The 12,269-nt window shown below is 33.0% G+C and overlaps 1 protein-coding gene across 1 annotated transcript in view; it reads left to right on the top strand.

Moving 5' to 3' along the window:
- Positions 1-12,269, top strand: part of HCN1 (hyperpolarization activated cyclic nucleotide gated potassium channel 1) — a 392,857-nt gene that overhangs the window by 210,792 nt on the left and 169,796 nt on the right. The window contains exon 3 of the mRNA XM_004737910.3: positions 4,057-4,218. Within this exon, the coding sequence (XP_004737967.2) occupies positions 4,057-4,218 (162 nt within the window). The remainder of the gene's footprint in view (positions 1-4,056; positions 4,219-12,269) is intronic.

The raw sequence follows: 12,269 nt of genomic DNA, 5'->3' as shown, positions 1-12,269 counted from the left end.
TTTGAATCCAGTTTATCAAGGAAGAATGTGGACATCTTTTGAAAGTACTCAGCTAACTTATGGATACTGCCATACATCACGCTTTGGGATTTAACCTTTCAAAAGCAGGATGGCATATACAAAAAATCATGGTAACAATTTTGCAAATAGTAGGTTGGAATTGGGGATTCTGAATCAAATTATTTTAGAGTGTTCTTCGGTTTTGGAGAGTTAATTGGCTATCCTTTCTGGAGTCATTAAACTCCAACTGGGCAGAATTCTAGAACTGTACTATTCTAAAAAGAATTCAAAGAGAATTCGTGACCAGATCTTTCTTTTCATTGAAGTTATATGAAAAACACAGTGTTCTGAGCTGAACAAATGCAGAGTACAGTGACTTCCGCTGGCATATTTTGTAGTCTGTTGTTTTATGAAAATAAAATTAAGGAGCTGCTTCAGAAACTTAATTCTGTTTTGTTTTGTTTTGTTTTTTCAGTTGACTGTTTTAGTACCACTTTGCAGCATATTGAGAGTGTGGGTCAGAGCAACCTGTCTTTCTGCTACCCACATTCAAGCAGTCAAAGGTTTCACGTCAAGTCAGATTACTTGGAAGGTAGAAAATGGTAGTTATCTTTTTTTTAAATTCCCTGGTTTAAAACACAAAAGCAAAACCTTCATAGTGTTAAGATCATAAAACGTACTTAGGTTATTATTGTTAAATCCCTGCAACATTTTCATCTATTCATTTAATGAATGGGTCATATATGGTGCCATTTTTGTGCAAAGTGGGGTTTGTCTACAGTAACTTTAGATAATTGATTTAGATGGGAATTTATCACTTAAGGCTGTCTACCTTGTTGATGGGGAAAAAAAAACAAAAAAATTAATCAGTGATATTGACTGTTTGATCAGAATGTTGAATAAAGTCATACATAGATTTAGTCTATAAGCTGCCCTTAGACAATTGGAAGTTATGGTTATGCATGAATTAGATCAGATTTTTCCCTCTTTGGTTACTGTGTCTATCTATAGATGTATGTACTCCATAAGGGAATAATTTTCTCACTCCAAATCTGTGAGCAAGATTTTAACAGAGCCTTCAATAGTCTCAGCAACTAGTCAATGAGATGAGTACACCTACCAGAGTGTATTAATCAGTAAGAGCTCAAGAGAAAATCAGTTTGGGCCTAAACACTCTACATATTCAGGTATATATCTAAAGTTATACTATATACATTATGATGTTCTTTGGTCGGGTAAATAAATCAAGATGGAGATACATGGATTTGACTAATTGAAATTAACCTCAGATATTGACCAGTGTCAGGATAGGTGTCTCTTCCAAAGTCAGATTTGTGATACTCCAAAAAGTAAAATTACTTTTGATCACAGAATGTTAAAACACCAAAAAGGGAGACTGCCCCTGAGCATTGTCTAAATAGCAGAGTTAGTACATAAATTTAGCACTAGTACTGTATACTCATACTATGATGTTGGAAATAGAAATAGAGAATAGGTTTAATTTTAGGTCTTATTTTGTTACAATAGGAGTTCAGTAACCACATGAAAACAAAATGAAACAAAAAATGTATTTCTATTATGTTATGAAAGGCCTTATATCACCATTAACTTCCTTTATGAAAATGGTGGTTATGCTTCTCTGGAAAATGTTTAAGAATAATAGGATTTTCTTAAAGGAATTGTTGAGTTACAGCATGTGCTATCAATTACTGTAAATAATCTCTTAAAATCCCACAAAAGAATCCAATTGCTCACAAAGAAAGTGGAAAAAGCCATTAAAGTCAGATGTATTAAGAACGAGACCTAATTCTCTGTAACATCCCGGACATCGCTCTAAAGTCTCATAATTGCAAGATTGCCCACATGCTTATAATTAATTTATAGACTTTGGCAGAGGGTTTCAGATATTGTTTACTTCAGATAATCAGGTTGGGAGGTGATCAGTTCCTTTTTTGATCTACAAGCTTATATTCTGCAATTTTGCTCAATTTCACACTAATGTAACACTTAGCAAAAAGACATTTTGAACCATTTTGTCAGAAAATATTCAGATAAAAATTTATAGGGTTCAAGTACCTAAGAAAAATGTTTAAATCCATGTTGTTTTTATTTTCCTACTTTAGTAGTTGAAAGCATTTTAAATTTTTTTTGTATTGCCTTTAATAAGAAATTATTGATGATTTTTTGGGTATGATTTCTATTTACAAATTGAGTGACCATGAGCTATCAGAGGGAATAACATCAAGAGGACTTTTCTGTAGGTTTGCCAAATACAAAACCAAATAAAAAAATAACATAAGAGGCAGGTCACCTGGGTGGCTCAGTCTATTCAGCATCTGCCTTTTGCTCTGGTAGTGATCCCAGCTTCAGTGCTGGGATTGAGCCCCGTGTTGGGGCTTCCTGCTTGGTGGCAAGCCTGCTTCTCTCTCTTCCCTTCTGCTCATCCCCTGCCCTGCCCTATTCATGCTCACTCTCTCTCTCTTTCAAATAAATAAAATCTTTTTAAAAATTACTTAGAGGAAAATAATAATTCTCAGTTCTTTAGAATTAATTGTTCTGTGTATAGCTCTCTGAATATAAAAATACATGATCTGTTGCCTTTAAAACCTAGGACCCCAATCTTACCTTTAAAAGGACTTCAGAACAGTATGTACATTCCCACAAAGAAAGTGGAAATTTCTCACTGTAATTACTGTGTCAAAAAGGAAGATTGTTTAAAGAAAGTATTAATGCCTAATACAAATGTATCAAAGTGAAAAATATTTAATTTAAAACATTTTGTAAAAGCAAAGTCCCAGCTGTCCTGTCATTCTACCTTTACATACATTAGTATGTGCCTCTTGAGAATTATGGATATATCCTTACAAACATATAGTTTATAAATCAAAATGTAAAATTTGCGGGTTTTCTTTTTCATTTCTCAGACAAGTTCTCAGTACATAGTGTCCTCATTACTTCAAAAATAGACCATCCTTTTGCTGAATTATACAGTTGTGATTCTAAATATTTCAAAGTGTTGTTTCTTTGTGTATTTATCCATATTTATTAATTTTTTTAACTCAGTAGACTTTTAACAATTAGGAAATCAACTTTATTCTAGAATGTAGGTCTGCTCCCAAGTGAGTTTTGTTATTCTAGAATAGGTAAAATAGAAGCAAAATTTAGCAGTTTAGAGTGATATAATGTATGAGCTGTTAAAGAAAGGATTCTGGTTCTGGTTTTATTTCTTACAATTGGATGGATGAAAATTTATAGATATCAAGCTATATGTAAGTTTACACTTCCAGAATTATGATAGAGATGGTTGATTTGTCATAATTTCCGAGCTTCCGGAAATAATTTTCCCTATCATATTGGATTGCATGAAAACATAAATGAGAACGGTTCACTCCAAAGGGAAATAACAATTTTAATTTTTAAAAAAGTGTGGCACAGTTGTTTTTTAACCAAATTCAGAGACCTTTTTCTCTCAAAGGCCACTGTTCATGTTCAATATACACAACAAAAGAAGCACCTACACTCGTATAGCTAGCTATATAAAATTCACTGCAGTTAACATCTAAGTATTATTTTATATTTCGAAATTTTATTTTTGCTCATGATATTTCACTCTCTGTTTTGTTTTGTTTGTTTGTTTGTTAGTTTGTTTTTGGTCCTCCAACAAATCTATTAATTTAAAAAGGGATAGAGGAGCAGAGAATAGAGTCAAACGTGTTAACTTGTTTTAGAGCAACATTGCCAAAATGTGCAGAAGTGCAATAAATGAAAACTGTCGGCAACACCAATGACCTTTAAAGCATGACCCATGCATTTGATGTAGTTATGTGATCTCTGTTCTTTGTGGAGAACCCCCCGTTGGTGGTAGTACTCATAGAACAGAGTGCCACCCTCCAAGTCAAGTCAAGAAATGTCATCTCTATATTTGTAAAAGTTCTTCCCACATTTTTATTAAATCCGTACTTATGCTACATGTCTACTGACATTGGTGGTATTCTTGACTTTAATGGAAATTGATGATAAGCATTATAAGGATTGATTTTATATTTTGGTCAACAGATTTTCCACATGACCTATGACCTTGCCAGTGCAGTGGTGAGAATTTTTAACCTCATTGGCATGATGCTGCTGCTATGCCACTGGGATGGCTGTCTTCAGTTCTTGGTACCACTACTGCAGGATTTCCCACCAGACTGCTGGGTGTCCCTGAACAAAATGGTTGTAAGTAATTCGTATTCTTTTACACCCTACATAATCCATGTTTTGCCAGAAAGTTCTAAGGGTATGCTAGAATGATCTAATTTCTTCTCCGAAAATGTTCGGAGAAAATTTTGCCTTTGCGGATATAAAATCAAATGTTCTATCACTTTTTCTGCAGCTACATTTCATTTACATGAAGTGTTTCTGGGGATGTGTATGTTACAGGATCTATTTTGAGGTATCTTACTCTGTGTATATTGAAGACATATTTTACTTCAAAGCTACATGTACACTCGCACGTACGTATAATTGTGGTACAACGCTCATGGTACAATGTTCTTCCAAAACTGCCTATTGCTTAGAATATCTCCTTTTTTTCAACTTGATTGTGGCATTTACTGTGCTTGAGACATGCAATTCTAGGTGGTGTTAAAACTTGCAGAGACATGTATATCAGTATAAATACAATGAGATATGATGTGCATGATCTTTTTGCTAGGGAAGATAAGGAAACATTCATGGAAAAGGTAAAGCCTTTATTTACTTTTAATTTTTATTTATTTTTAAATTTGGGTATAGTTGACACATAATGTTACATTAGTTTCGGGTGTACAGTTTACTCCGAAAGATATTTACATATTTAAAAATCTGTGAAGTATAAATTTGATTTAATTAAGTATATTCATAGTCACATTTATTTTTAAGAACATGAGTTTTAAAAAGAGAACATGTGTTTTGATCTATCTTGTACAATACTTACAAAGAAATTGGAAGTAAATAATGGATGATAAATTTTATGAGCCTCTCACAAAATTTTAACCTTGGCATAAATCAAGTGCCCTCTTTCTTCCCCAAATGTTCCATGTTAATTTCTGGGCTTATTATTGTAGAAGTGATATGGATGTTTTAATAACATTTATTTTTTCTTCTAATAACTATAGCTCAGGTTTTGTATTTGAAGAAAAGAGGAGTTTACGTTACATGTTAAGAGGTCCAGTCTTTTTTCTTTACTTGCTTCTGGCCGACTTGTTTTGCTCCCTGCTTCCTACTCTCCGGACTTACTTTCTTCCCTACTTCCTACTCTCCCAATCCCTGCCTTCTTTATCCCTTTAACTCCTTTCTTTGACACTTAATATTTAATATTAATATTAAATACTTAATAACTTAATATTGAGACTTAATATTCACCTGGATCTCTCCTTCGTTTCATTCATATCTGTTTAAATATCTGCCTCACTGAAGCTAGTGTAGGACCACTCTGTCTAATACAGTACCAAACTGGCTAATATTTTATCTGAAAAGAATTTAATAGCACACAAACTTATTTGTTATTTCTATTTCTCTGTGTCCTCTACACAAACTGTTCCATTAAGTCCATTGACTTAAGTTCCATTAAGTCAAAGAATTTGTCTGTTTTGTTCTTTACTTTATGGTAGTGCCTAGAAGAGTGCCTGGCATCGTAGTTTGTTGTAATCTAACCACCTTTATTGAAAGTTCATTTGAGAAATACTGTATTTGTGTTTCCCTACCTAAAAAACAAAGCAAGGTGCAGGTTACTCTTTGAGTCTATGAAGTCTTCTTAATTATAGATCTTTTTTATTTATCACTGAAAGAAAAAAATGTGAAGACATTATTAAAATATTTTGGTGGGGGTGGGAGGAAGAAAAAGCCACAGCTCTATAGTCTAGCTATTAACTGAGTGTGTAGTATAAAAACACTAACACTACTGTAAAAGATGATTCATCGCTGACACTAACTGCTATTTAAGTTCGCAAATAATTGTTGTTTTAAATTACCCTGAGGTATCTTTCAGAAAAATAGGTATTATCTTTATTAAAAGAGTAAAGGGACTATTTTGGGGTATCCATAAAGTGCATATAGTTGTGTAATTATAATATATGGGAATATACTTCTTAATATATCTAGTGCTAAGCACATTTACTGAAGAAAATTTTTATATCTTGATCATTTTTTAAGTGTGTCTACATGGGTTTGCTTTGTCTGTTGGTACTTAATCTAATGTTAGTCAAATTTTATTATATCTTAATGTTATACAAAATACCTTTCCTGAATTTGCAAGTTTTTTTCTTGCATCTTTTCTGAGGGGCAGGTTTACTTATGAAATTGGCTTTTACTTTCTTTCACATTAATTTAACATTATTTTCATGTTTAAATTTAATGTCAAGGGTAGGAAACAGTTAAGTCTATGTTCAACTGTAAAGACCTGAAATATATTTTGAATATTAGTGATATGAAGGAGATAACCATAAAAAAGACAATTTTTGTGTCAGTAGAGGATCGCCATGGTATCCTTTGACCTTGAAGATATTATTTTCTATCTTAAAGCCATTGAATTCTGGAAAACCTTCCATTACAGCAAAACAAAGCAAAGTGTATTTACATAATAAGGTAGTTATAAAGAAGTAAAATCCAATGTAAAAAAAAAAAAAAAGCACCCTCCATGTATCTATCTTGCTTACTATATATGAGCCCTGGTGCTTTGAAATATGCTCTTATTTGGTCCTCATAGCAACAGAACGAGGTAAAAACTCTCATCCCCCATTTTGCAGTTCAGAAATCTGAAATTTTTAGAGGATAGTTTAATTGTTCAATAACACACAGGTTAGTAGATGAATGGAACCAAGATTAGAATGCCTATGGCTGCCTGGGTGGCTCAGTGGGTTAAGCCTCTGCCTTCAGCTCAGGTCATGATCTCACGGTCCTGGGACTGAGCCCCACATCGGGCTCTCTGTTCGGCAGGGAGCCTGCTTCCCCCTCTCTCTGTGCCTGCCTCTCTGCCTATTTGTGAGCTCTCTTTCTCTGTCAAATAAATAAATAAAATCTTTAAAAAAAATTAGAATGCCTAGCTATATGACTTCTTAATTTCTGTTCTAAACCTTAGAATATCTTGTGTTCTGTAGATTATAAAAATTAGTTGAGAAAAGTAATGACAAGAAATGAAACCTGTTATCACAGCACTCCGGTTGCTGTAGCAAGTCACTCGAAAATCAGCATTTGAGCTCTAACACTAAAAAGCAGCAAGACGGATATGAGATGTAGATATAGAAAAGCAAAATCAAATTCAGAAGGCAACAAGTGAGAAGCCAGGTCAGGGTGGATGCAGGACATTGTATCGATCATTCTTAGGTATGTGCTTGACAATTCTATGACGTTTGACATTGATACTAAATAATTTATGGTAAAGATTAGGGTGTTAGATGAATTCCTTATTCCTTCTTTTTCATATTTCGCATTCATAAATTATTTATATCCTTAAGTGTTATTTTTAAATCCTCCTTACCATATTTTCATTTATATGTATACATATATCTTTTTATATGTATTTTTAATATTTTTGAAACACATTTGCATTTATATCTATATCCTTATCTACATATCACTAGCTAATTATCATATATGTCCTATAACAGGAAATCCAGAGTAATGGTATGACTATACTATATCCGTCACTGGTGATTTGTTCAATATATTTATTCTTATCTTAACTGTTTCTAATCTGCCGTTTCTTCCGTAGAAATAGCTTCAGTTCCTCTGCCTTCGGCCTCAGCGAATTCCTTTGCAGTCTTTATAAATTCCTCATTGGGAAGAATTCTTTAAATGCTATTTTTTAAGAGTTAATCACTAGCACATGGTAGGCTACTTGAATTGATGAGGTGAGAGATACTGATTTGACAAATCTGACTTAAACAAGGATTAGTCGTGCTCCTCATTTATAATATAACCTTTTGTGTTGAATATTTCATTCAAGAAATATTTGAATTAAAGAATTCTGTCTGAATAAAGATCTTGGATTGGTCAGATAATTAAAGTCTAATAAAATTAGTTCTGAAAATCTTGTCATTCTCATATTTTGTGACTGTGTTTCTAGACATAGCACACTAAAACTGTAATAGTTCGTTATTGAAGTGATTAGCAGAGGCGGTTTTGGTTTAAGTCATAAAATCATGAAATATTCATTTTAAAAGTCTAAGAAAATAAAAATTATGATACATTTGAACATAGTATTAATTTTGACATAATTTAAGGAATGACTTTGCAGAAGGATTTGCAGCTAACTAGTGTATTCCTATAGTAGTTTGTCTCTAGTTTTTTTTTTAAGATTTTATTTATTTTTTTGATAGAGAGAGAAAGTACAAGCAGGTGGAGCCACAGGGAGAGGGAGTAGCAGACTCCCACCGAGCAGAGAGCCTGAGGTAGGATGTTGAGCTACCCAGGCACCCTGTAGTAGTGTTTCTCTAATGGAAGTCTGAAGATTGACTCTAAGGGAGGCACAGGTTTTCTCCTAGCAATCTTATATATGTATAAATATATGTTGGTGATAGTTTGAAAGGTTTCAAGGTAAACACATTATGCATCTACAATCATCTGAATGACCTAAATATGAAGTCTGGATTTGCTTTTACAGTTGAAGTACATTGTGCCATATAAAATAATTCTCACTTAATAGGCTCAATAATTAATGAACAATTTATATCAAATGAAGGCTAAGTGACATCATATTAAATGCTATACAGAATTTTCACCATAGACTTGTATTTGCTTCAGTAATATAATAATCAAAATAATTTGAGCCAACTCAAGTGCCATTTATTATAATGTTTCATTTTGTTGTGATTTGAAGGACTGTATACATTACTTCATCTTGAAAGATGCCTTCTAGAAGGCAGGCAATATGTTTTATCAGTATTTACATTTCCCACAATTCCTATGCCAACCTTGCATATGTTGCTAAATAAATACTGTGTTTATACTAAATAGGTAATCATCAAAATTATTTAAAAATTATGTGTAAAGGGGTTATTCTGTTATACATTTTAAATGTTCCTCCTTGGATAGTTTTTGCTTTAATAATTTGTACATCAGGGCGCCTGGGTGGCTCAGTGGGTTAAGCCTCTCTGCCTTCGGCTCAGGTCATGATCTCAGGGTCCTGGGATCGAGTCCCACATCGGGCTCTCTGCTGGGCAGGGAGCCTGCTTCCTCCCCTCTCTCTCTGCCTGCCTCTCTGCCTACTTGTGATCTCTGTCTGTCAAATAAATAAATAAAATCTTTAAATAATAATAATAATAATTTGTACATCAAATCATTTCTTCAAAGATATGTGATCGCTTGGCCAACTCATGAGCAATATAAGAAAACTGAAAATTCTTTTTTTTTTTTTTAAATTCATGAAGTTTATATGAACCATACTAAGAATATCAGAAAATAAGATATCTAAATGACTGAAAGGATCTAATTAATATTTATGTGGAGAAAACAAGAGATCTGATTGGAAAATCTAGATTACTACAAAATTTCATTTTCATTTGAAACAGTGTATATCAAATTATTAGTGTGTTACTAATAACCAAATGGTCACACACTCCACATTCTCCAGAGCCCTTCCTCTTGCATGGGGTCCTCTGATGGTTATGATCAATGGACTCTGAGTGGCAGTTTCAAATTTCACTTACAGGTCTAAGCATTGAAAAGCTTTTTTATTTTTTTGCAATCCTCCAGGTCTTTTCTTTTTTTGCCTTTCCAGAGGCATCCTTTTAATTTGTAGCCCACAACATAACATAGCTTATCCTGACTCATTTAGACAATAGGAAAGGGATGGGAAAATCTGGCAGAATTGAATTTAGAGACACATTTCAGAATTGTCTTCACCATTAAAACTTTTGTGATTTTAGGCAAATCACTCAATTTTCCATAGTTCAACTGTGGAATGAATGTATATTACTTATTCTTTCATTTAGGAAATTTGTTGAGTGCTTGTTTTGTGCTAGGCATTATCTTAGGCAATGAACATACACTAGAGAATGAGATAAAGTTTCTGCCTTCATAGTGCTTACATTCAAACAAGCTTTCATTTGTACCATTTCATTCTAGGTACCAAAAACTATATAGAGATTTAAAATTTTGATTTTTTTAATCTAAGGGAATAGAAAATTATGTGCAAAAGCCCTTAACATGAATTTGAATTAAGGCCTTTGAAATGTATGTACTGCCCAAAATTATAAACAAGGGGAAGAGTGCTGCTAGATCCTGCCCTCTTTCTTGCCTTTATTTCTTGCCTATATTTCTGGGAAATAAAGCCATTCTTACAAAACTCTTTGTCTTCCTGATTTAGCCTCCCAGAGAGCACTATTTTTTTTTCTAACTCACACACTGGTGTGCTAGTGGCAGTATTGCGTGAATGGAAATAAAGTCTATGAGGAGTATAAACTAAAGGTGGAGAGAGACAAAATAGGGGGACAATTATTTTAACTAATATCAGCTGGCTTTGGATCTGGAACCTTCAACAAAGAGTGGAGATTGAGACATGTTAGTCATGTCTAGCTCAAAAACTGTAATGATCAAAATAAATGTGTGCTGGAAGGGGGGGCTTGGGTAGAAAGAGTTGTTTATTAATATCTCCTATTTGAAGCCAATTATTCTGGGGGGAAAAAGATTTATATTGTTTATATGCATGTCCCCATATACAAGAGGAACACTGAAACCTATGATGATTAATTATTATCTATTGACAGTCTAGCAAATATATGAAGACAAAATTAAAATAGCTTCACTTTTTGTTTTACAAGCCCAATTAGCTAGTTAAGTAATGATTGATTGAAACAATATAACCAAGATAATATAATTAAGAATTAAAAATACATCTCTCCTCTTGAGGCAATGTATTTTAGATTTGAAATTCTGTAAATTAGAAGTTGTATTATTATATTACTGACTTTTTAAAAATAGAGAATATATTACTTTAACAGAATTTTCTAAAATTCCTAACAAATGTAACTAATTTGCTGACAAGTCACCATGTAGCTTTACAGGAAAAAAAATGCATTCATAACTCTTATAAATTATAATAACAAAGTAGGTCAGCGGCCTGCTGAGTGTTGTGATTCCCCTTTGCCATCCTGTTTCTGCCCATTAGGAAGGCCAGCCTGGTGACTGCTCTTTTTTGGATAGAAAGTCAACCTAATCACAAAGTGTAACAGTTCACATACTATATTGTTCGTTCTCAGACGTGTATTCTTCTATGGGAATGAACATAATATGGAAATAAATCCTAATCTGGTATTTTGTTTTCAAATGACATGTGATTTCAGAAAAACTTCAAAATGAATGATAATTCCATAATAGAGAGGATAAAGGATACTACTCTTAATTGTCTATGGCTATGTTAAGTTGCTCTATCAGTAAGATAGATCAGTAAGACCAGTCCTTAATTTGCAAATATGTTTTCTTTTTTCTTATATAGACTCTCTCTTAAATTTAAAGCAATGAATGGTTAAAAGAAGCACCATTCACTCAGTTACCTTATCTAACAAGAGACACCTATTAAAATTGGGGAAAGATAGAAAATACCTTGCAGTCCAATATTTTCTCCAAATGTGAATGTTATAAAAACTTTTGTGAATGTATTACAAAAGTACATGTATCACATTATTTGATCTATTCTGAATGAAATGAAAACATATTCATTCCCATTTGACAGATGAAAAATCTGACTCAGAATTATTACCTGGTTTACATAAAGTCAGAGGCAGATAGTGTAGGAGCTGGTAATAAAATCCCTATTTCCCTTTGAGTCTGTGCCAAACTCACTATAGATTCTACTTCATGGATCCCTAAGAACTTCAGCCATTATCAGTTTTCAGTTCTTGTTAACCAACTATATATTGTTTGAGTCACTAGAGGAACTTGGAATATATATAAAAATACTTGAAAAACTCATTGCATTTTATATGTATATGTTGGTTAAGTTTTCTTCTTTTACTACTGCCATAAATCCAAAAGAATCTGGTAATGAAATTGTATCTTCCCACTATTCTAAATTTCTCACTTACTTAGATTTCACATGAGATATATTGTTTTAAATTGATGGAGGTTGGAATAAAATGGTGACATTGTTTTCAACCTGGGAATCAGTGGAATAGCTGATTAATTATTTCTCCTGTATTAGTTCACATACAGATATATGGACATGAGGCAATTCATATTCATATGAATGTCCCCTCTTTCCAGAGAGACCAAGATTATATTTCTCTCTTTTACAAAAAATAGAGACTTGC

The sequence above is a fragment of the Mustela putorius genome, unplaced genomic scaffold (assembly GCF_011764305.1).
Source record: "Mustela putorius furo isolate JIRA1106 unplaced genomic scaffold, ASM1176430v1.1 tig00000407_pilon_pilon_pilon, whole genome shotgun sequence".
Lineage (NCBI taxonomy): Eukaryota > Metazoa > Chordata > Mammalia > Carnivora > Mustelidae > Mustela > Mustela putorius.
Note: the sequence above shows the minus strand (reverse complement) of the source record. Positions and strands in the feature narration are given on the sequence as shown.